The sequence below is a fragment of the Peromyscus maniculatus genome, chromosome 4 (assembly GCF_049852395.1).
Source record: "Peromyscus maniculatus bairdii isolate BWxNUB_F1_BW_parent chromosome 4, HU_Pman_BW_mat_3.1, whole genome shotgun sequence".
NCBI lineage: Eukaryota > Metazoa > Chordata > Mammalia > Rodentia > Cricetidae > Peromyscus > Peromyscus maniculatus.
In genome coordinates this window covers 46,906,740-46,932,541 of record NC_134855.1, presented here as the reverse complement: position 1 = coordinate 46,932,541, position 25,802 = coordinate 46,906,740, and the positions used below count along the sequence as shown (strand labels likewise).

The following is a 25,802-nucleotide window of genomic DNA, read 5'->3' as shown; positions in this document are numbered from 1 at the left end:
TGCAGAGACATCCAGTCTCATGGACTGAACAACTACCAGATTCTTAGCTTTTCCATTATGAACCAGACCTTGTTGGACCTGAACCTGGACCACATCCTTAAGCCAGTCTAATAAATCCACTTTTATTGTATGTATTCATTCTATCAGTTTGGTTCCTTAAGAGAACACTGAGTATACTGTTGCAGCAGCATTTCATAGGCCACGGTTCCTGGTTCTTCAGGCGTCACCCAGCATTAATAAAAAAGGCTTACAAGACTCTAAGCATCTATCTGGAACACAATAAAGACAAAGTGCCTATCTTATTTTTCACTGTATATGTGGTTGGAAAGTTTAAAGAAAGATAGACACAGAGTTCAAGAGTTTACTTGTTTGCTTTTCAAGACGTGCTTGACTAATTTGGCAAAACTGATCCCTGTTACCAGTCTACATTGTATGAAGTATGAACCACCTTGCTCTGAACTAGGGAGTAGTAGACACCACCCACGCTAAAATTATAATCACTTGGCACACATCTCCGTGACCCGTGCTTGCCTGTAAACAAGCGCCAGCAAAGGATCATTTCCAAGACTGATGCATCACAAGAGGGAGGTGTTCTGGATAAAACTCAGACATGAAAACTCATCAGCCAAGGCATCAGGCAGACTGGTGTTAGGGCTCTGGAGAAGTCCCACAAAAGACCACCATCCATGTACACAATCAGCAAAAGCATTTATTATCTCAAAAATAAAGGTACCGGCATGCTGGGACCACACATTCAACACAAAGACAAAATGATGACCTCAAGAGAGGCTCGCAGGCTCCTTTTTTTGTGGGGGGCCCAAAACAGCTTGACCACACAACTTCCATGACAGGCTTAGAGGCCCAGACACAGCTTCTGTAACAGGCTTACTATCAGGTAACACTTGAATCCAGAAAAAAACCATGAGCTAACCCACCCAGGAAGGGCCTGCATCTAAGGGGAAATATCTGACATTCCAAACATTTCCTATACCTCTAGACAAATGTCAGCCAATCAGGGTCCTGAACCCTAGAAATCCCCTCACCCCAACCTCTGCTGTGATAAAATGCCCACCATGCCTGGGCTTGGGGCTCTCTGCTCTCACCGCTGAGTCAGACAGATATCCCAAGCTTCAAGCTTAAAATAAAGGCTCTTTGCTTTTATATATGGGATTCTGTCTCCATGGTGGTCTTTTGGGGGTCCCCACAATCTGAGCATAACATGTGGGGGCTTGTTCTGGGATCCCCCAAGCCCACCAGGACCACTGCCCATAGAGCCTGAAGCTGGCCAGTACATTTTCTGTGTGTCCGAGTTTACGTTCGTGTTTTCTGTGTTTACTTTTGTTTGGAAATCTTTTTGTAAATGGACTTTTGGGATATCCTTTTGTAAGTGAGCCCCAAATTTGTAAGTACCTGCAGAAGATTCTTTGGACGGGTTTGGATCCCTTTGGTAGATTTGTATTTGAATTTGATTTGTATAGCCGGGGACGGCATGACCCCAGTGTCTTCCTTTTGGGTTTGTCTCCAGGCACTAGGAGAGCTGTTTTGTTGTCTTGTGTGTTGTAATTTTGTTCTCTTCCTGACTTACCAAAACTATAGACTCTTATTTTAGGATTTTTGAGTTGGTCCGCTGACACTGTTTCCTTAGGAAAATGTTCTGTTTGCCTTTCTGGTGGAATGTCCTGCCTACGTGAATGTGTGAGAAATGTGGCCACAAGTATGTGTATTTTATGCCTGGGTTTATGTACATGCTGTGACTCCAGATAGAAACTGTACATGGACAGCCTTTGGGGCCGGATGGCCAGCAGAAGGGACAGAGGGTCCCTTTGGTTGAACTGGGACAGACTAAGTGTTAGAATTCTGCCCTCACTCCAGCTACATGACTGCACATGCGCAGTTCAGGAGTTAAGCAAAGGGTCTTGTGTATTACATCATCAGTGTGCGCTGGTGACTACGTACGTACGTGCGGTGTGGTCATACAATCTGCACCTTAAAAAGCCAGATGCAGACCCCACCATCTCTCTCTGCTCTGCTCTCCCCCCCCATCTTTCTCTCTCTTTCCTCCCCAGGCCTGGTTCTTTTGTCCCTCCTCCCCTTCCTCCTAGTAAAGCTCTTTGCTACTAAGCAACCCGGTTCTGTATGACCGTGACCTTTCCGCCAGTAACCAGCACCGTTTATCATTCATTTCACTAAGAGTACTCCTACCCCCCATTGCTCCCTTGCTCTTGGACCCAGAGCACATGCAGCAGCAGGCAGAGAAGCACACTGTTGTGGTGCTGCATGTCTGGTGAGCAGCGGCAGGGGCAGGGGCAGGGACTTGGGTCACCACCGAGCCAATGGGCGCTTGGGCAGGCCAAGAGCACTGCAGGGCTGGACACCACAGGTTGGAGACCAGGCTCCTGTGCCGGGAGCCTTGGGGTGGAGACTTTGCAGTGCTGAGCAGGCAGGAGCTGGTGGGGGCCTCACAGAGCTCAGAACTTGCCTGACCCGGGCATACAGTGGGGCTGGCAGAGAACTGCCCCTCTGGGATCACAGTCAAGGAGTAGCCAACAGGAGCCCTCCCCCGGAGGGGCATGGAGTCCCTTCCAGTTTGCCAGTCTTGTGCACTTGAGACTCTGAGGTTAACAACAATCTTTTGTCCCCATGCTGCATGCTGGCTGTCCCCTTTCATGCTGATGGGTAGGGCTCCCAAGACTTGCCCTGGGGGCTGCCTGCCAAACCTGACCATGGTTTGGCTCCAAGAGTGGAATGGAGTATCACTGCCTATGGTTGCTAAGCTACGGCTATGTTATAATCCCGCCATCAGGGCTACTTTGATCGTTCAGATCCAATAGATTATAAATATTTGTCATCATTTAGAGCGGTTGGCTACAAATTATTATTGGTTAAAAAAGAAGAAAAAAAAAAAAACCCTACTGCTAGTTTCAGATGCTTCACGTTGGTACAGTGTCCACGTAAATTTAGAGTTATTCTTGTTATGGTATATGCATCTGTTGTTGTTTGAAATATTTTAGCCATACAATGTATTCTAGACTACTGAGGGGAACCACAAAAATGACTAAGTTTCTGTGTTTAAAAACAAGAGAGGAAGCAGAAGACTGGAATAATAAAGAGAAGAAAAGGATAAGAGGAATGTGAAGTAAATGTCTGAGGAATCAAAGGTATGGACTGAAGGTACATAGAAGGTTGTAGAAGGCCAGAGGGGATGTGATCTATGTTGAGGTTTCTCGTACCTGCAAATACTGAATTTAAAATTTGACCATATTAGGTTAGTTCTGGTTGGTTTTCATTTTAAGAAAAACCAAAACAACAACAACAACAACAACAAACCCCAAAACAAAAACAAAAACCCCTGATGATTCTTCACTGCAAAATGTTTATGTTAAAAATGGAGATATATACAAGTGTATGTGTTGTTTATGCTGTGGTACTGATCCTCGTGGCTGGTCGTCGCCCATGCCGGCGGAGGAGCGTGCTGATTGAAAGAATCACAGCCATGGTTACCTTTTAGAGCTTTATTGGGGGGGGGGGCCGGGGAGAGGGGAGAGACGGAGGAGAGGGAAAGAGGGAGGGGGAGAGGGGGAGAGTGGTGCTGACGGGAGGAAGGAGCGGAAAGGAGAGGGAGAGAGAGAGAGAGGAAAGAGAAGGAGGTCCAGGCAGAATGAAGGAGCGGAAAGGAAAGAGACAGAGAGCGCACAGAGGGCCCACCCGCTTTTTAGGCTAAGACACCGTTGAAGGCTGATGACGTAATTAAGGACCGAATCCTTACAGTATGTATATGGACAAGTATGTGACTTGGATTTAACTCTATATGTGTGAATATAAGCTAGCTTTAACTCTGCATGTATGTGTATGTAACTTGGATCCAATTGTGCGTATGTGTGCATTTAAGTATTTTAGAAAAACATGTTTTAAACAGCAATCACATGGCTTTCCTCCATCTTGGCTGGGGACCTCATCATGATGTAGGCAGCCATGTGGCTGACAACCATCTTTTACTAGGGTTATAAAGATCTATTCAGATTAACAAAAGCTAACTTAAGAGATTTACACCTAAGTACTTATGTCTTTGCCAAGTGTTCAACAAGCTTCTAGAAAATTTAAATAGATGGCTACATGTGTTTAATAAATAAGATATTTATTAAATATTAAAGCTGAAACTCAATGCTTTTATACACAAGAATATACCTTGCTCTGGCAACTAAACTTTGTAATGTAAGAGTCACCCAGGTGATATATCACCAGAAACTGTGATGCTCATTTCTTGTGATACAGCAAAACAATGACCTAAACAAAGGGCTTTGAATAACTTCTGACTCCATGAGTCTTGACCCTTTGGGGACTAAAAGAAAAAAAAAAACAAAAAAACCTTTGTACAGGGATAGCCTAGGACCACCTGTGTGTCAGATATTTGCATTGAGATTCATAACAATGGCAAAACTGCAATTGTGAAATAGCAATGGGAAAAATTTGGTAATGAGGGGGTCATCATCACAACATGGGAAACTATATTGAAAGGTCAAAGCATTGGGAAAGTTGAGAACTAGTGGCTTGGAGAATATTTCTCCTTACTCAAGGACTATTCAGGCTTAAGAATGTATGTCTAGCCTCTTTGTCTTTGCTTAAGCTTAAGCAGTTTGGATAAACTGAGTCATATAAATGTTTTATATTGATTCTAAAAGAAACCTCAATTGAGAAATTGTTTTTAAGGCTCATACTTAACAGAGATAAAACTATAAAGTCTCCTCCCCAATGTCAGGCTTTTAGATAAAGCTCCCATTCCCTCAGGGGCTTGGAGAAAGTTCCCGCTTGCTAAACAGGGAGCCACCCCCTTTATCTTTGGTAAAAGGAACTTATGGCCCTTCCATTAACATATGGCTATTTTGTTTTGGTTTGTTTACTGAACCTGTATTTGATACTATAAGAGCTTCAATTCAAAATCATTGTTTTTAAGGCTACCTTTTGTAGACTATTAGAGAACACAAGTAAATAGTACCTTATAAATAATCAAGTTCTTTAATTGTAGTCATGCTAAGTACTGATGTAATTAATTACAGGGATAAGCTTTACTTAGTCCCTTGCATATGTTTTCAGGGTTGAGTTTAAAACAAGTAACTAGAATAAAAGTTTGTCTGTTCAGATATCCCTGGACAGCTCTCATACTTCAGTGATCTGCAGAATATGTTGATCTAAAAGCTTATTATATCAGACAGACTCCCAGATCTTAGCAGTGATCCAAGGTCTGCAAAGAAGATTACGGGGCACCACAATGTCTCCAGCTGGATTATGGCAATCCTGACCACAGAGTGAGATGCCCTGATACAACACCTGCTGTCAGGACCTGACGAAGTCTGTGGACAAGCAGCAGGACACTGGAGAATCGATTGCATTTCTTTTGCCTAGACAAACTAAGATCAGTCTTCCTCGTGTCCCTCTTTTATAGGAAAAACTTTCTCCTTATGGGCCTGATGGCCAAAGAAGATTGATGTTGTTCTGATACTTGTGCCTCTAATGCTATGGAAACCTGGGTATGGACTAGTCGCTGTCATTTATAGAACGGAAGCTGCTTGGTCTGCACTCAGGTATAATTTATCCTTCTCAGATCTCTGATAGTACTGACAGCTAGGCTAGCTATAACTTTGTCAGCTTGGTAGCATCAGATAACCAGATCCTTCCACAAGGCTATAGCCAGCTTGTTAGCTCATTTTTAAGAAAGTGTTCTAAGATATGAAAGTTTAAATAAGTCATAAAGGTTTAAATATGGATCTGAAAAAAAGGTATAAGGATATGAACGTCTATACAAGTTTTGAGGGTCTAAGAATGTTTTAAGATATATAAAGTTCTGAAGATATAAAAGCTTATAAACTTTGAGGATCTCAAAAAATGACTTAAGATATAAATGCAAATTATAAAGATATAAATAAACGATTTAAATTATGAAAAATGTTTCAGATTGCTTTCCCCTTCTATGATATAAAAGTTTAGAGCTTAATTAACATTTAATAGAGTTCTGATAAGCTGGTAGAGCAGTGACTACTTACTGTTCAGACACAAGCTCAACATTTTAGATTTATTTTAGTTGTCATCTAAATATAAACTTAAAAGTGCTTTTCATCAGGCCAAAAAAAAAACTCTGTCCAATTTATACCTGGCTCTCTGGACAGAAGTAAAATCCATGTGCTTTTAACCTAAATCTGTATTTTTTGCTAGGACTCATAAAAGGTATGAGTTTACTTCTGCTGTTTTACAGATACCTATGACTTGCTTTGTCTATGATATGGTTTTCAGTACAGATTGGTAATCCTAATATATCTAAAACTTTTATGTCATTTTGTAAGATAATTTATACAGGCCTCAGAGGATTAAAAGAGTCATAAAACTTGGGTCCACTTCACAGAGGTTAGAAGGACTCCAGAAAAGTACAGCTTAAATTTTGACTACTTGTCTATTCCTACGGATAATATTTTTTCTCTCTCCTGGTCTTGGGACTCCTGCCCTTCCCAATTACTAAAGACTATGGGCCTAAAAGTTCCAAATAAATTTATAAATTTTGACTTCTGTTCCTAATTTAAAATTGTCTCACCAGGTTTCCACTTGGTTGACAGTCAACTCGAAGCTTCAGCTGCTGACTACACTGCTCCAAACAACTCGAAGCTCGGGATTCACTAAAAGCTGATGTGGACCAGCCCAGCCAACATGATTGTTCCCCATCTCTACAGCTGGAACAGATAGCCACATGCTTCTGACAGATGCCCCATTGCCCAGCCTTTGAGTAGCTTTTCAGCATTTTTTGGAACCCTGACAACAATGCCCCAAAGTCAGCTCAAAGCATTTTCACAAGAGAATGTTGTCCCACATCCTCTGCCAAAAATAGGTTGAAATGCTGGGTCAAAAAGGAAACTCCATGGCATAGGGGACAAAACGGTTAACTATAATGCCCATTGACAGACTAGGAAAACAAGTTCAGAGTTGTCAGTTGATAAATTTATTAACTAAAATGGCTCTGCAACTGGATAAGATACTTGATTCTCTTTGTGAAGAACCAAAGAGGTAATATATGGCCTTAAACATATTATTCAAGATTATAATCTAGTTGTATTCAAAGATCAGTGCTACAGGGCCTTAAGAATAGCAATAGACACAGATGTCCCTGACCTAGAAAAATCTGTGGTTCTTAGGTCCCAATACCCTTGAACCCCTGGGTAGATAGGACTCGTGATTGAGTCCTGTCATTGGCACTTGTGAAGGAGAGAATGTGGGGGAGCCCAAAATAGCTTGACCACACAACTGCCACGACAGGCTTAGAGGCCCAGACACAGCTTCTGTAATAGGCTAACTGGTGGGTAACACCAGGATCCAGAAAGAGCCATGAGCTGACCACCCAGGGAGGGCCTGCATCTAAGGGGAAATACCTGCCATTACAAACATTCCCTATACCCCTAGACAAATGTCAGCCAATCAGGGTCCTGCACCCTAGAAACCCCCTCACCCTAACCTCTGCTATGATAAAATGTCCACCCTGCCTGGGCTTGGGGCTCTCTGCTCTTACCACTTCATCAGCAGAGAGTCCAAGCTCCGAGCTTGAAAATAAAGGCTCTTTGCTTTTACATATGGGATTCGGTCTATGTGATGGTCTTTTGGGGGTCTCCACAACCTGGGCATAACAAGATGATGAGTTCTGAATTTTTACAACTCATATTGATCTGCAGGGTGATAATAATGAAGCAAAAGAGTTCACAGGTGGCCATTCCCTGTTATTCTGTGCCGCTGGGCTGATATTTCATTCTCAGACTGCAATTCATCTCCCTGCCTCTGAAAGTCATTCTTGGCCTGTCTTCACCCCCTTAGGTAAACATGCATGCCACTGTATTGCAACATCCAGGCTTTTTGCTCAATAGCCATCTGCTGGCATGGTGGGCATGCTTTAGGAAGGTCTTTCTCATGGTCTGGCTTGGAAGAAATGAAAACCTTCTAAAGAGCCACTTTGTGTCTCTCAATCTGACCATCAGACTACAGGAGCAGTGCACCCCAAAGAAATGGAAATTTCCTTGAGAATCTCCCACTGGGAGAAGGAAGAGATACCAGCAGGGTCGGGCTTGGGGTTGTCTCTTGAGGCTTCAAACAGTTCTAACAACTAGTCAGACTACCTTACAGGAGCAAGACTGAAGCACAGTCAGTGGTGGTGGTGGGGGGCGGCAGGACCACACCTTTACTGGAGCTGCTTAGATGTGCATTTCATTGGTGCTCTATTTAAACTTTGATCTTACTTCAAGAGCCCAGGGACTGAGTGTTCACTGAATAAAATCTCCTTTTTCTGCTTTCCATTATTAATTTGCATGTTTTTATTGACTTATAAATGACAGGTGGCCAGCCCTGACTTGGGGTACACGTTGTGACCCCACATTCACAATCTTACTACTAACCCTTTGCAAGGAGAAAGATAAAAAATAAATAGCATTTTGAATCATAAGACTGTATTACTTCTAAAAAATGTAATTCAAATTAATAAAGAAGAAAAATAGTAAAAAAAAAAAAAGACTACACTTTTTTCTTTTTTGTTTTTAGAAATAGATGGAGTTAATAGTAAGAAGACAGAAAAGGAGACCTGGGTAGCTCTAAGCATTTATTTGCCTTGAGTCTTTGTTAATGGAAATGTGTTTTTAAAGTCACGCATTTCTACTGTGGCTGGTGGGTAGAGCTTGTGGTTACTGTCAGTAACCAATCAGGCCAGGGTTCAAGGGTCACCTGTGTGCTCAGACCTCTGAGCAAGAAGACAATTGCATGATATCAATTCTCCACAAAGCCAGGTGGGCTGGTTCCAGATCACCAAGGACCCACAACCCCAGGATGTCACAAGGGCCACTTCAAATCGAGGCAAGAAGACTAGCAGTATTTTTGTCTTGTTAGATTTTTAAAGTAAATTTTTAAAATCAAGGGCTTACAAAAGAAGAGTCAGGCCTCTTGCAGGCTCTCTACCATTAGGCCTCATTCTAAGGCAAATAGCTCTTTCTAGAGCTTGTTGATAGCCTCGGAAGGTTCCTAGTGCACTCTGGGTTTGGGGGTTACTGCTCTGAGTATGGTTGACCTTTCCTCTCATGGTGCTGAACTGTGCTAGATCTGGACTTTAGGGCATTGACCTATAAGCAAATAGTGTCCTGGAAAAGGCCTGATTTCTGTTCAATGCTTCATTACGATGTAAGCTGAACTTGGAAAGGGGTGTACAACCCTGACTTTCCACAGTGGAGTCTCTTGCTTCTCCTGGCTTCTTCAAATTCACAACCATAGGTAAGTGACTTGCATTTGCCTGTAACATTTTAAGTCTATGCTTTCCAAGTCTTTTTTGTTGAAATCTCTGTTTATTGGGGTTGTGCTTCAGATTTACCCAAATCCTAGTGTTGTCTTAAGATAAGGCTACAGCCCTTGGGTCATGTGTGAAGGTGCATGGCTGGTTTCTTGGTACATTCAATGAGGAAGCTTAGTGACTGTCTTACAACAATGCCAGTTTGTACATCAGCTGTCTTGAAAATGTGTGTGTGTGTGTGTGTGTGTTAAAAATGGGTAAATAGATTGAAAAAAATGTATCACCCAAAGTAAAAATTCCAGAGAGATGCTCTTTAAACATGATGTTATAAAGTTTGGTGTTATAAAAGCATGATCCTATTTGATCTAATAATCACAAAATCTCAAGCCTTACCTGAGACTTTTAAATACCTGTTAGTCTTTTTGTGCCTGAAGCTCTTCATAAGCTTCCATTGTTCCTGGGATAAAGCCCCAAGACCCCAGTGTTAAAGATCACGGGGAACCAAGGGATCAAGGGCAGCTCCAGAGGTGGCCTGTACTCCCCCTCCCCCAGACCCGCAGTATTCTTTAACCTTTGCCCCTGTTCTGTCTCTGGGGTCTGGGCCTTCCATACGCTCCTCCCTTCCCTGTCTAGTTTGAGTTTTTCTCCAGGGCAAATTCTTGGTGGACGTGTTTATTCCAGAGCTTCCCAAGCTGCTGCCCACGCATCCCCTTCACGTACGGTCATCACATTTGCGGTTCTTCCATGAGTCTGTCAGCCGTCTTTTGCTTAGTCCAGAAGCTCCATGGGGGGGAAGCTAGTTAGAAGGCTGGAGCTCTAGACAGTATTTTAGTTGAAAAATCACATCCTTGAGGATTTTCTCACTGTTCTGAACTGACTCCGTGGTACTGGAGTGGGAGGATTTTCTGTAAAGAGCCAGAGAGTTAATACAGTGAAGGACATTCAGTTTATGTCAGAGATACTCAGTGATGCAACAAAAGACAATAAAAAAAATGGGTGAGTGTAATAACAATATTCCAGTAAAACCATGATTCAGAGAGAGAGGGAGAAAGCACGCAAGCAGGTAGTCAGCTGGTTGCCTTTATTGCAGTAGGACTATAGGATTTTTTACTCTGAAATCAGTTTCTGAGAGTCTGTTTCTCCTTCTTCCCTCCCTCCCTCCCTCCCTCCCTCCCTCCCTCCCTCCCTCCCTTCCTCCATCCCCCCTTCCCTTCTGTAATACCAATAGTCAGTTGTTAGTGTGGACCAGGCCCTTTGAGAAGTTCAACCCATTCATCTGCTGCTCTAGTCTGATATTTCCACCATGCCACAGTGCATCTTGGCCACCATGAGGTGCACACAAGAAACTGGTGGACATTGACTTTTTTGTGTTCCCAGGATCTTTGCCCTGCACCTGCATGGCTCTGAGGACCCTGTGTCCATCTCCCTCATCTGGAGTGTCTGCAGGGTCCCTCATTCAGACTCTTCTCTGGATGCTATCACACCCCAGGTTCTCCCAGACAACCCAGGCAGATGCTTGTCTCTGCCTTTCTGCTCAGCAGTGGACTTCTACAAGCTGGTGCTAATGCTCTAAGATAGAAAGATTGTCGCTGTGCCTGCCAGTTATGACCAGGGGACTGACCTTCAGTGTTTGTTCCTGAGTTAATAAGATTCCATCTTTTATCTTTTATCAACAGAAGTTGAACAGAAGCTTATGTAGTAGGCAAGTTAAATATCACATGTCATTGGACAGAGAAAGACACTGAGTGTGGTCAATTAAGTCTTCTTGAGGGGTTCCTATTTAGGTAGCCAAGTCAGCCAACCACTGCATAAAAATCTTAATTTCTGCTTTTAACTGCTAGATTCTCTGATGTTTTAGAAAATTGATTTTTTTTCTGAAAGACCTTGGAAATTCTCACTCTTTTCCTGAAAGATTTGGGGGAGATGAAAACAATTCAATATATAAAAAATTCAAATGAAAAGCAAAAAAATCTTGAAAGAAAGCATAAAATCTTGTTTTCAGCTCTGAATTCTCTTGTGTTTGTTAAAAAATTATTATTGCAAATTATGAACACATTCTGATTATGGCTTTTGGCAATGGATAAAATAATTTAGGTGCTAATTAAGCATTAGAAGGAATTAGCTGAGAAAGCATTGTGATTGCTTCTGTTGATAAGGGAGACAAGACAAAAACAAGATAAACTTCTGAAGGAGGGGGCTTATCCTGAAGATCCTGGCAAACAAGTCTGTTTATCATTGAAAACTGGGTTTCTCCACAGCCCTCCGACATCCAGTAGCTGGTCTGCCACTTCAGTTAAGCTCTGTTATTCTCCTAAAACAAGCAACTGCCCAACACTAACCACAGACCTTACTCTGAGAACATACATAATAAAATGAAATAACACAAGAACAGTTAACAGTTCGGCCACAAAATGCAGAGCATGAGTGAGTGCCATTTCTTTACCCATCTTAAAGCATCCCAACTTGTTGACAGCATCTATTTAGAGACTCTCCCTTCTTTAGCTGACCTAATGGAAACCCAAGTCCCATAACTGGACCTTTCTGACACTCTCTTACTGAGCTACCTCATGGCCATCAATGTGCTCTCCTCTGTTACTCAACTCAGAGTTGTGTTCATGGTGGTCTTTGCTAAAGGACATTGATGATGTTATGAATATAGAAATCTACGATGGGAATAAAGCTTTGTCTTTGAGAATGTTTCATTTTCATAATAAAATAAAGACCACAGAAATGAATTATAAGGATGTCCAGAAAGACACAAACCATAGGAAACCTCATGTGTGGGATTGCCAAGGGGCTAGGATAGGAGAGTGGACTCAGGTTAGTGGGTTGACCACAATAACCCTGAAAGGCAGAGTTAGGGAAGGAGCGAGGGGATTAGGTGTAGAAGTGTGAAGGGCAGAAGAAACTTACGTTCTCTTCCTTTGTGGATTTTACCAGTATCAGCTCATGGAGCTGAAGATGGATTAGTCAGGACTCAGAGATATGAGTTCCTGGCCAGAGAGCTATGTAGTAAGATCTTGCATCAACTCCCAATGTGCCCTCCATCCAAAAACACAGTGGAGCAGCAAGTAACAGCAGGACCTATGAAACTCCAAACTCTGAGGGAAGGCACTGTACTTTTGGCCTCTTAATACTGCTGAAGATATATATGCACAGCAGCAAACAGAAACTTCTTAAATGAAGGAATAAGTTAGGAAAAATAATTGGTGACTGAATGAAAAAGAACATGTCTTGCTGGTCTCAAGGGACCCCACCCTCACTTGCAGGGAGCCATTTAGTCATCATTAATAAACTATGACAGAACAGAGTTATCATTTTCAATCATTTCCCCTCAAGTTTTGACATCATTAATAAACAGAGTTATCATTCTTACTCATAAAACCCGTAACCCAATTTTTGAGAATCTAGAGACATATGACAGTCTGTGCTCAGGCTGGTTGTTTTGGTTGCTTCACGGACACCAAGACAAAATGTTCAAGTCACCCTGGGCATTTTGCCATGTCTCAGGCAGTGTGTTATTAACTCTTAGTGGTCAGAGTGCCCAGGAAAAATCTTCAGACCCAAACTCTTGCAGTTATTATTCAAATTCTGACATAATACAATCAATGTTTATATTTATATCTTTATAGAATTGATCTATATGTCTAATCCTGGCATTCCATTGTTCCTTGGTCATATGACATTATAGTGGCTCTGCATGAGCTAACTTCTAAGAGAGGGAGGTCCTGACACCTCATACTTTTATCACCTTTCCACTCTGTACTTTGCTTATCAATATGTTTCTATGTGGGGCAGGGTTGTATGCCACGTAATTGTCTGAGTGTACAGTGGGAAGAGGCTTGTAATCTGAGCTGTGGACAACTCCTCTAGCCTACCGGATCTTGTTGACCTTTTTGAATTTACTTTGCTTTGAATATCTTGTTCCAGTGTAAGTACAGAGACAGATGTTTCAAGAATGTCTCATAGCCTCATGAAGAGACCTCTGAAGGAAGACCTTCAAGTTGATAAGGATATCTCCCTCAAAGTGTGTGTGTGGGGATAGTATGTTCAGGACTTTCCTGGGTAAGCTTAGAAGCAGCATTCCTGGGAGAAGGCATAAATGATTCATAAAGAATTTTCCATCGATCCAACATCCTCAAATTGTACAAATATTAAAAGTGCCCCAAGTATGTAACAGGTGGATATGAAAATCAAAGGTGGCATGGCAGCCATCATGTGTCTCAGCTCTGCTGGATCTTTGTCAAGCAGCTGTGCTGGCTTTGTGACTTCTGCCATTCCATTCAGATATGGCTGTGCCATCTACCCCTTTTTTGTTTTAAAAAGACGACTGGAAGGACAAGAATCAAAGTAAGCACAACTCCTAGGATTATTCCCAAATTAAAGTAGCAGCAAATCTTTTAGCCTATTGAGAATATTAGTAATTTCTTTGATAACACATGTTAAACAGACACCACAGCCATATATCCCAGATTAGCAAATTAATGTTCCAGCTTTTTGTTAATAAATGAATGATAAGGGGCGATGTAATCATCTCACTACTTCCTGCTGAAATTTGTGGCATAGCTGGGGACCCAAAAGGCTAGAATGTTGGCCAAGTCCAGGAAGAGTAGACTGCCTCATTTGTTGTCCAGGTGATATAGGACCATCTGAGGCTAGGGATGTGCGGGCAGCAGTTGGAATAGTCTGTAACCTTTAAGTGATTAGAAATCTGTTGGAACAAATATATATTAATGGGCAGAATATGAAGTTAAGAAATTTTAAAGAGGAAATTTTTTCTTAGGTGTACATTTGGAAATTTTAAGTGCATGGTTTTGGCAGATGAGAAAGGGGGGTTCCAATATTCAGAGAGAGAAAAAAAGATGTGCCCCTCAAGGAAATAGGCAGTTGGGGAAACAAACCATAGATTGATAGTACTTTTTTGAGTCTGTCTTCATCTGTGGGCAATCGTGGGTTTAGATCTCTTGAAGCCTGTAAGAACCTTCTTAAAGAGACGAAATTTTTAAATGGTATTTTGTTAGAGCAAAATTATGAAACTTTGGAGTCTCAATATAACAGTAGAATAGCAAGAGAGAGAAATCTGAAACATGTTTCATTCTTTTATACACCTCAAGTCACTTTTTAAAATCATTATTTAAGCCTTTTTATCCCCAGCCCTTTATAACTTGCTTTTACATATTCCAATAACTTGCATTTTACATGCTTTCCTTCTTCCCAAAATATTTTTTTTATATTCCCATACCTAAAACCTTTACATCTTAGACCCTACATAAACTTTACTTATATTCAAACCTTACATCGTACTTAAACTTTAGAGTTAGACTTTAAAGTTCCAAAATTTTATACCTCAAACTACTTACTCACAGACCCAAAATACCACATACTCCAACCCTCATGACATGCTTAAGCCTTTAAAATTTTACATCTTAAACTGTTTCCTTAAACCAAAAAATCATTTATTTAAAACTTTATCTTAACCAACAATACTTTGAAACCAATTTTCTTAAATGATGGCAAGTATTTGTAACTCATGGAACTCAAATGACCAAAACCCATGTAAATTTTTATTTTTTCCTGTGGAAACAAAAGCATTATTTTCCCAGTATCATGAACTAGTACTTCAACATTTTTTTTTTAAAGCAATATCAGGACAGAGAAGAGTTAACAAAAGAAGTTGCTGGCTGGCAGAAGAGACCTTGAAGTCTCTCTCTCGTTCTCTTCCAGGAAAATAAGGGAGGTTAGTAGACAGAAACAAATAACATTTACACAGACAATCCAAGTATCGGTACATTATTATTATTTTTTTTTTAGGGAAAATTTTAAGGATATCAATATGTATTTATCTCTCAGAGGAATTAGTTTGTCTCATATTTATACTTTTTATTTTTTATTTATATTTCTTACTTCTCACTCTTCTCACTCAGCCTTTTCCTATGGGGGGGGGGTCTGCAGGCCCCTTAGCGAGGTCCTAGCTGTGGCGACAATTAGGGGGTTGCCTCTTCTTGGACAATCTGCAAGAAGAGCTGTCTCTCTGCCCTTGACAGTCTTCTTGATTACCTTTTCAATACCTCTGTTCCTGACGCGCCAGGTATTGCTACCTGGAGGTCCAGCCTCCAGTAACACAGAGCATGAAAGGAATCTACAGCGTGGGCGAGTATTAGACTTTTTATCTGAGGGGGTAAAACTTAACTCTCTGGGGTAAGTTAAACGGGATCTTAATCTCTCTCTCTCTTTTTTTCTTTCTCTTTTTTTCTTTTTGAATATGTTGTATTATATCTATAATAAATCTTTCTTATTTAGACTCATTATGGCCCATACCTTTTATAAAGTTCTGTTTTATATCTATAAAGAGTCTTTTTTCTTAAACTCTTTATGGCCCATGACTTATTTATAATTATTATCTTTTCACCCCATTCTAGTTCTTCATCTACTTTTTATCAAGGGGGCTCTTAAAACCCTTTGGGTGAAGTCCAATCCTTACCACAAGTAGATTACCTCTGTAAGTCCACGTTCCAGGTGCCAGTTGCCGGGAGCCATCCCCGGTGGTGAATGGGTCCTGCAGAGGGTGTAAGGAGTCGGCGGGAGAAGCAAGTGAGCCAGGCCATGGTGGTCCGGAGAATCTTGCAGCCTGACTGACTAGCAGCCAGAGTGTTTCTTTATACAGAATTTAGTTAGCAGGAGTACATTCATGATGTTCCAAAACATAGATCATATCATTTTTGTTTTTGGACATGTGTCTCACTTCCTTTTGCTCATCTTTTAGTAATCATTAATAAACTATGACAGAACAGAGTTATCATTTTCAATCATTTCCCCTCAAGTTTTGACATCATTAATAAACAGAGTTATCATTCTTACTCATAAACCTGTAACCCAATTTTTGAGAATCTAGAGACATATGACAGTCTGTGCTCAGGCTGGTTGTTTTGGTTGCTTCACGGACACCAAGACAAAATGTTCAAGTCACCCTGGGCATTTTGCCATGTCTCAGGCAGTGTGTTATTAACTCTTAGTGGTCAGAGTGCCCAGGAAAAATCTTCAGGCCAAAACTCTTGCAGTTATTATTCAAATTCTGGCATAATAAATCAATGTTTATATTTGTATCTTTATAGAATTGGTCTATATGTCTAATCCTGGCATTCCATTGTTCCTTGGTCATATGACATTATAGTGGCTCTGCATGAGCTAACTTCTAAGAGAGGGAGGTCCTGACACCTCATACTTTTATCACCTTTCCACTCTGTACTTTGCTTATCAATATGTTTCTATGCGGGGCAGGGTTGTATGCCACATAATTGTCTGAGTGTACAGTGGGAAGAGGCTTGTAATCTGAGCTGTGGACAACTCCTCTAGCCTACCGGATCTTGTTGACCTTTTTGAATTTACTTTGTTTTGAATACCTTGTTCCAGTGTAAGTACAGGGACAGATGTTTCAAGAATGTCTCATAGCCTCATGAAGAGACCTCTGGCTTCTTCTTTATGTGTCACAACCTCCAAGGCGTAAGGAAGACCTTCAAGTAGATAAGGATATCTCCCTCAAAGTGTGTGTGTGTGGGGGGGGTAGTATGTTCAGGACTTTCTTGGGTAAGCTTAGAAGCAGCATTCCTGGGAGAAGGCATAAATGATTCATAAAGAATTTTCCATCAATCCAACATCCTCAAATTGTACAAATATTAAAAGTGCCCCAAGTATGTAACAGGTGGATATGAAAACCAAAGGTGACATGGCAGCCATCATGTGTCTCAGCTCTGCTGGATCTTTGTCAAGCAGCTGTGCTGGCTTTGTGACTTCTGCCATTCCATTGAGATGTGGCTGTGCCACTCACTATTTGCTACTGTGATGCTTCAGGGATAGGGGGAATCATTGCCTTCTGGATCTAGTATGACCCCCACAAGGCTTCAATGGATAGTTCCAGTACAATGCTCACACCAGTTGGTTGAACTACATGGGTCACACAATGCAGCACAAAGTTATAAATCTGGGATAGGAAAAGTAGGGGTTAATAGGAATGGGAAGGAGATAAGAGAGGGGACGCATAGAGAGAGACAGAGAGAGAAAAGAGAGAGAGAGACAAAGACACACACACACAGAGAGAGAGAGAGAGAGAGAGAGAGAGAGAGAGAGAGAGAGAGAGAGAGAGAGAGAGAGAGAGAGAATAAATAAGGACTTACTGTATATCTCTCCAATCCATACTTTTCCTGGATTCTCCTCATTATTTCATTTAGTCTGAATTACAAAAGACAGTACACTGTGGACTCATTCTCTTCTTATTTTGTATTTTCTTCAAGCTTTGGGTTCCAAAGACATGCTGTAGTAAATATGTTAATATGTGTCTCAGCATGGATCTCATATGATGTGAGCTTGAATCTAGGCTCCACCAGTTACTAAGCAGTAACTAACGTGTTCTTGGGCATGTAGTTTAATCCCTTCATGCCTTAGAGCCAGTGTCTGGAATATATGGAAAGAGCTAGTTTCCATTTTAGGAGACAAGGATTTAGTGATTGCTTTTTTTTTTTTGTTTGCCTTTATTCCTGAGCACCCCCTCCATGTGTGTGTGTGTGTGTGTGTGTGTGTGTGTGTGTGTGTGTGCGCGTGCGCGCGCGCGCGTGCACACGCATGTGCATTCACCCCACAGCATGCATGTAGAAGTCACAGGACAATTTGTGGGATTCATTCTACCATTCTTCTACCATTTGGACATTTAGGGTCTGGGGATTAAACTAGGGTAGTCGGTCTTGGTGGCAAAGCACCTTTAGCTGCTGAGCCATCCCACCAGCCCCTGTTGAAGGGTTTAAAGTCAAGACATAATTTAACTGTTTTTTAAATTATTAGGGAAAATTATAGAATTGTATATTCTACAACCTATCATCAACATTTTTAGGATTGCTTGTCTTTCTGATTTGCTTGGTCTCCAAAGTTATTCAGTCATCTTATATTTTCATTACCTGTAGAAAGAGAACTCTCTCTCCGCCCTCACAGCACTTTGTACTGTTGGAGTTCAGTCCACGTCTGTATTTTGGCCAATGGTTTAGGTACCTATTCCTGACCATGACCTAGAATTTCTTTGTTATGCTTGCAAAACCTTATTTTTTTTCCAACTTTATAGGTCTTCTAAAACCAGGAATGGATATTAATTGTATCAAATACTTTTTTGAATCTGTTAAACTGATCATTTGTCTTACTAAAACTGATCATTTGTCTTACTAAATAACCATCCTATGCTCCAAATCAACCTCATTTCATTGTATTTTGTAAGCTACTGAGTTACATTTAGTATATCTTGCTTAGCTTTTTAAAATCAATTTTTGGAGAAGTCTATTTTTTACCCTTAAAACATTCTTTGTCCGATGTCAAGATTAAAGTTGCCTTATGAAATGAGTTGAGTAGGTATCCTACTTTGTTATTTAAAAAACAATTGATAATGCTCACTTCAGCAGCACATGTACTAAAATGGGATCGGCACAGAGAGCTTAGAATGGCCCCTGAGCAAGAATGACATGCAAATTTGTGAAGCACTCCATATTTTTGATGACTTTCTTCTTTGATTCTTTTATTTATGTTTCATATAATGCACAAGTTAACTAAAACAGAAAGCTTCTTTCAAAAACCTATAAATAAAAATCTAATTTGTATGTAATTGTTATCACCTAGTCTTTGAAGTTTGATAAAACTTGTCCATGTCGTTAATCTAACCCTGTGTTTTTTGGGGGGTAGTGGTGGTTTTTTGAATATTAAATAAATGTCCTTAGTAATTATTAGTTTTACATTTTAAAGTTTTCTTCTAAACAAAATGGGATCATTCATATCTTTTCCAGAAAATCAGTTTTATCCTGGTTTTCAAGTTTATTACTGTAAAGTCACTTATAGTGTTTGACTATGATTTTCAGTTTTTCTGCCTGGTCTTCTGCCTACTTGTTTTCTATTGTTTAGTTGTGACTTACATATATTTTCTTTGCATGTGTTGTTGAGTTCTGTCTGGTCATTGGCTATCTGAAAAGAACAGCTTTTAAATTGCTCTATCTTCTCTATTGTTTTAAACCTTATTAATTTTGAAATCTCCCCTTTTCCCTTTGTTATGCTGAGGCTCGAACCCAGGGCCTCTATGTGCTCTGCCTCAGGGTGTCATGCCCAAGCTTGTTTTGGAAAGCTTCTTGAGAAGAATGGCATTCATTCGTTAACCTTTTAAAAGATTAAGTGCATTTAAGTTACAACCAAATCTTTGAGTGTCTTTTTATCAGGATCCCACAGCTCTTTTGTCTTTATTTTCATGTTCCAAGTATTTCCTAATTTTCACTGTGAGTTTATCTTTAGCATGTATGCATTTTAAGGTTATAACATATACAATTTTATTGGATACAAATGTGTACAGACCGGGAAATGACCCTGGACTCAGGTGGCTAGCAGGCCATTCGTATTAGCCTGTTCCTCACCACCCTCATCTCCTCAGATCTGGCTCTCTTCCCAGCCCATGAACTTCTCTACCCCCGCCTCTCTCTCCTTCGCCTCCCCAGCTTCTACCTGCTCACCACAATGGTATTTGACTGTCTAATGCCATAGGAACTGGGAGGTACTTGGTTGAGACCTGCCCTCACCAGTCTCATGACATGGCAGAGAGCTGTTGCTGTGTCGGGCCAGGGGCTGGAGTCCCAGGATCCTGCTCTGTAGACCAGGCTGGCCTCCAATTCACAGAGATCCACCTGGCTCTGCCTTCCGAGTGCTGGGATTAAAGGCATGTGCCACCGCCCCCGGCTTAATAACATTTTTAATCAACGGCCATAGATACCTCTGAGAATGAGCTTAACACATTTCATCTACACATTGGGCATCTTATTATTTCATAGTTTTACTTTTTGTCCCTTTGAAATATAACAGGTTAAAGTCCACATCATGACTTGACAAACCATACGGAGGTATTTTGTTAGTTCTTGTGTTCATGCTTGGTTCTTTTTCATGGTTCTTTCTGGATAATCTTTTCTGACAAGGTACATCCTGTAACAGGTGCTTGGGTTTGTGAACGGAAACTCTCTTGGTTTTCAATGTCAGGATATCGGACAAAATGATACCCCCCTCCCCAGGATAAATCATTAGGTTAAAAGTTATTTTTTTCCTCAGCACTTTGAAAATGTTTATCTGCTGTCTTCCAGTGTTGGTTATTGATAAGAAAGTATCTGTCAGTCTGTTTCCATTGAGTAATGTATTTAATAGATTTGAGGACAGGGTGTAGTTATCCTTTCTGCTCTAATCTTTTGATTTAAATTGTCTATTGATTGATTTTTGTTTATGCTGATCAGCTCTTGGAGTGTTCGCCAGCTATTGCTCCTGGAACAAAACACCTTCCACAAACAACTTAAAAAGAGGGAAGGTTAGTTTTGGCTCATGGTTTTGGCTAAACTCTGTTACTGGAGGCCGGAGGCAAGGCTGAATCTCATGACCATGACAGTAGAAATGAGTGAAGGGTGAGATCCCTCACCCTGTAGTGACCAAGAAACAAAGAGAGAGATGTGAAGGAGCTAGGACATGCTCCCAGTGACTCACAGTTCACAATCCCACCATCTTCTAACAGTATATTCAAATTCTGGATTTGGAAATGGATGAATGCATTTATGAAGATAGAATCCTTATTATCTAATCATCTCCCCAAAGCCCCCATCTCTTGCACTGGGGACCAGGCCTTCAAGGCACACATGACATAACATAGGCTACTGTTAATCATGTCACTGCTTTTAGAAAATTGCTAGTAATTATTTCTTTAGTTATTGTATCTATCATTTCCATCCTCTTTGATTCCAACTAGATGAAGTTGGAAGCTTTTCACAAGTCTACCTTCAACTCTTTTATCTGTATAATATGCATATATATAATGCATGTATAATATATATCATTATCTCCTTATATAACCTTTGTAGATGTGCATTTCATCGTGAGATATAACTCCATAGGCAATGATCGGCAGCGAATTTTCAGGGGCCTCCCAGCAGGGCAGAAGGTCCATAGTAGAGTGACTCCACCTAGAGAGGGCCTCTTTACTCCCCTGTCTGGTGTGGGAAGCTTCTAGTCCTCTCGGGATCTAAACTCTCACACTCGTGTTTGTGTCCAGAGCCCATAGTGAAAACACCAGCTGCCGTGCCCTCCTTCTGCTTATGGTGCATGGAGATGCTTATTTTTATTGTCTTGAGCCTGGTCACAATTTTTAAAATATTGCCCATCGTTGCTATATGTCCGAAGCAGAGAAAACTCACAAAGAGAGCTGTGATTAAAACTTCTCCTAACCTGACGTTTTCTCCGGTGCTTCCTCGGCTCCGGTTGGACTCCCCTTCCTTTGGGGCTCTGCTCACCAAAGTCCGCTGGTACTGCTTGAAGGACTTGGGTGTCATTGCACCAACTACGCTTAAGATGTCATCAGTCACTTTCTTCTCTACTTAGTACCCAGATGAGAATTTGTTAAAAACAAATAAAGCACAGATAAACAGAAAGAACAAATAAATTTAAAAGCAATCATCTACCCATCAACTAAAAAAAACCTTTTTTTCTTTTCTTTCTTTCTCTTTCTTTCTTTCTCTTTCTTTCTTTCTCTCTTTCTCTCTCTTTCTTTCTTTCTTTCTTTCTTTCTTTCTTTCTTTCTTTCTTTCTTTCTCTCTCTCTCTCCCTTCCTTCCTTCCTTCCTTCCTTCCTTCCTTCCTTCCTTCCTTCCTTCCTTCCTTCCTTTCTTTCTTTCTTTCTTTCTTTCTTTCTTTCTTTCTTTCTCTCTCTCTCTGTCTCTGTCTCTTTCTTCCTTTCTTTCATCAGATAGTCATTTATTGAAATATTTTCTCTGGTTGCTTTTTAACGAGCTGAGCATTCCACTGCATCACTGCTGATGTCATTGATGATGTCGATGGAGGTCATCCACACTGCAGCCCATAGACTGTGCAGTACCCAGGGTCTCCTTAATATTTCCAGACAGTTCTCTAAACACAAGTGCTGCATCTGCTGGGCAATGTTGACAATCTGATCAAAAGTGGTATTTCCACTGTGTTTAATGTTCTTCTGCTTCTTTCTGTCTCTTGATGGCTGTTTGAGGACCAGGCAGAGGGCACCACCTCATCCGGGCCTGTCTGTTCTGGATGATCAACTTCACCATAATCCTCAGACCTTTCCATTCACTGGATGCTTTGGCAATGTCATTACCATTTTTTTTTTTTTTTTTTAGAGACAGACCCAGGGAACTGATCTTGGGGGCCAAGGCAGATGTGGTGCCCACCTCCCCCCCAGTGAACCTCAAGTTCACAACTTTGAACTTGGGTGGCATGGTGTAGGCGGCTGGTGTTTGATGAACCCGGATTCCGGATGACTGAAGAAAGTTGTAGTCTCCTCTGAGCCAAAAGCTGAAAAGCAAGAAAACCATTTTCAACTGGGTTAACTTTTGAAAAGTTGGCAAAGGTCATTTGAGTAGCAGTGAAATCATGACTTTAACCCAGTTTTTAGTTTATCTTTCCTAGTATTTATTCTCTTTCACTGAAATGTTATTGAATTGAAAGATCTGCTTTTGTTTGAGATTGTTTACAGAAGCTTGTTTATTTGGCTACTTTGTTAAATAATTGCAGTAACTGTTTTATTTTATAGGGTTGTTGAGGACAGATCACAAATACCATGTCTGACTCGGTAATTCTTCGCAGTGTAAAGAAATTTGGAGAGGAGAATCATGCTTTTGAATCAGATGGATCACGTAAGTGGCCTTTGAATTCCCTTGAGTCTTGTGCAAAGAAAAGTAAAGACAAAAATGAGACTAACCCATCGATGTTTCAAGATGCAGAGAAAAATCAGCTATAACATGTGGAGCTATTATGGGCATCCACCTGACATATAGTCAGTGGGGTTTCTCTAGAATCCATGTCATGTCCCATCTGAAAGCTCTATGTTGGGATGCCAACATGTGAGTACGTGGAAGCATCTCCCATGAGAACCTCCTTCCTAGGTAGAGTAGGGTTGTTCAGCCCTGGCCATTATGGTAACTTTATCCCTGCATCATTGCCGATCACCATGGCAACAGTAATAAGAGTTTCTGCTCCTGGTAAGAGTGAGACTGTGTGGGAGGGGCCCCGCAGCATTAGTCCCTGGCATGTCAGCACAGACTCTAACTGCCGTTCACTGATTAAATCATACGCTTCTGTATTTTACAGATAGAGAAAGTAAGACTTTGCTAACTTTTTAAAAGTTGGTAAAAATCACGAGTTATGATTCATGGAACCATGATTCTAATCCAGCTTTTCAATTCTCAAACCCTGTATCTACACTGTAATGTCTTCTTAGTCTTACTGCAATTGTATTAAAAATGTCAGTGGAACCAGGAAATGATGGCCATGGTAACAGATATTCCCTAGGGTTCTTTTCTCTGTGGCTTCCTTATGGCCCTGATACCCACTTCCATTTCCTACTGACATTTGCTCCACATGTGCTGACAAAAATTACATGTAGCTCCATCTTATGGATTCTGATAGTGATGAAGTGTTGAAGACATCTTACGGCCAATTTGTGATATATTAAGTAGAAAGATTTTGATGTTTCTAAGGAAACAACCAACAAATTAATCCCCATTTCAATAGATAATTTTAAATAGTCATATTCATTTCAGCTAATTTAGAAACGGTAACTTCCATCAGGCATGGAGGCTCACATCTGTAATTCTAGCCCTTGGGAGTCTGAAGCAGGAGAATTGCCATGGGTCTGAGTTTGAGGCCACTCTGGACTACACAGTTCCCAGGCCAGCTGGCATTACAGAGTGAGAGACCCTGTCTCAAAAAGAAAAAAAATTCCTTTTGATATTCAGAAAATATCAATATTTTATGATCTGGAGAAAAATCCAAATATGTACTCAAGGCAGCAGGAGGGAGGGATAGATGGAGGGAGAGGGAGAGAGATAGAGAATAGGAGAGATGGAGAGAGGTAATTATTTTATAGTATTCCTGAGTAAAAGTACTTCATAGACATGCTTTTGATTGACTAATGATTACGATTGTGTTGCATTTGGACATGATTTTTATTAACCTCTTTATACATTGTTTTCATCCTGACAGATAACAATGAGAAGAAACCAAGGTGAGTGGCCATTTCAACAGCACAGCATCTTCTCTAGAATGATTTCAGAATATTCCTATAAATGCAGAGCGGAGTATTTTCTTTCTTTCTTTCTTTCTTTCTTTCTTTCTTTCTTTCTTTCTTTCTTTCTTTCTTTCTTTCTTTCTTTCTTTCTTTCTTTCTTTCTTTTTTTCTGAGACAGGGTTTTTCTATGTAGCTTTGCACCTTTCCTGGAACTCACTTGGTAGCCCAGGCTGGCCTCGAACTCACAGAGATCTGCCTGGCTCTGCCTCCCGAGTGCTGGGATTAAAGGCATGTGCCACCACCGCCCGGCTGCGGAGTATTTTCATACACATAACTTCCCTTGTTTGGTGTGCACAATGCTTTCTTCTCTTCAAAGCCTCGTGGGATGTCCATCCCTTCCTGATTATTCCAGTCTTCTTCCCGTGCATCCCAGTCTACCAGAGAACTGCTAGTCCAAACAAGCAGGAAAGAGTTGGACAATAAGTGTGAGTTCATGAGTGCAAGGAGGTCCTCCAACTTCGTTTCTATTCACCCAGAGGAGACTATATAAACCTGAAATTGAATTCTTCGAGTTTTCTCTTCAGCATTTTGAGTTGACATGTAAACAAGTGTGTGGGGCAGGATGGGGTCTGCATCAGAACAGAGTTCCTCACATGAGGGATGGTAGAAAATTAGTTTAAGAAGTGTGAAGTATTTCACGACAGAGGAAGATGGGAGCAGTGGTTAGATTAACAGAGGGCTAGAGGGACTCAGGTGGCCCTGGTCCTCTGGAAGTCCCACTGGGAGGGCAGAAAAGAAACGGAGTCACTTTCTTACCTAGAGAAGGTCATTTTATTTTTTTTCACAACGTATTTTGATCATGTTTTCCCCTCCAACTCCTACCACATCTCCCTCATCTCCCTAAACCACACAACTGTATCTCTCTATCTCAAAAAAAAAAAAAAAAACAACAACAAAAAAACTCACAAAAATGAAAATCAAGACAAACAAACAAAAAGCCCCAATAAGGCAAAGAATGTCAATAAACAAATAAATAAAAGGAATAAAAACAGCCCACAACAAACTAGTATGGAATTCGTTTTGAGTCAGTCAGCTACTCCTGGGCATGGGGCCTGCCCTGGAATATATGCCTATCGACTCCATATACCCAGTGATACATACCCAGCGACACACAACTGGAGAAAATGGGTTTTCCCTCTGCTAAAAGGTATCAATTGCAATAGCTTTTCTGTTAAGGGTGACTTCCTGTGTCCTCTTCTTCCTCTCAGTGCTGGGACCCTGTCTGGCTTGAACCAGTGCATGTCTTGTGTGTGCTGGCACAGTCTCTGTGAGTTCACACATACACCAGTCCTGCTGTATTTCTTAGAGTCCTCCATCTCCTCTGGCTCTTACCATCTTTCTGCTTTCTCTTCTGAACACATCCCTG

At 41.0% G+C, this 25,802-nt stretch overlaps 1 protein-coding gene, 1 long non-coding RNA gene, 1 other non-coding gene and 1 pseudogene across 3 annotated transcripts in view; 3 read left to right on the top strand and 1 right to left on the bottom strand.

Annotated features, from left to right (window-relative positions):
• Positions 1-1,954: 1,954 nt before the first annotated feature.
• Positions 1,955-7,613, top strand: LOC121828667 (uncharacterized). Its single transcript, XR_006071142.2, has 4 exons — positions 1,955-2,284; positions 3,081-3,158; positions 5,441-5,579; positions 6,584-7,613. It is a non-coding gene; the product is annotated as an uncharacterized LOC121828667 (long non-coding RNA).
• A 1,147-nt stretch (positions 7,614-8,760) lies between these two features.
• Abcb11 (ATP binding cassette subfamily B member 11) overlaps positions 8,761-25,802 on the top strand; it is a 90,700-nt gene continuing 73,658 nt past the window's right edge. The window contains exons 1-3 of the mRNA XM_015987591.3: positions 8,761-9,282; positions 22,901-23,003; positions 24,352-24,373. Of these exons, the coding sequence (XP_015843077.1) occupies positions 22,928-23,003; positions 24,352-24,373 (98 nt within the window). The 5' untranslated portion in view covers positions 8,761-9,282; positions 22,901-22,927. The remainder of the gene's footprint in view (positions 9,283-22,900; positions 23,004-24,351; positions 24,374-25,802) is intronic.
• LOC121829292 (U6 spliceosomal RNA) lies at positions 18,720-18,825 on the top strand. The gene has a single exon (XR_006072058.1). It is a non-coding gene; the product is annotated as a U6 spliceosomal RNA (small nuclear RNA).
• On the bottom strand, positions 22,121-22,586 carry LOC102905741 (large ribosomal subunit protein uL11 pseudogene; annotated as a pseudogene).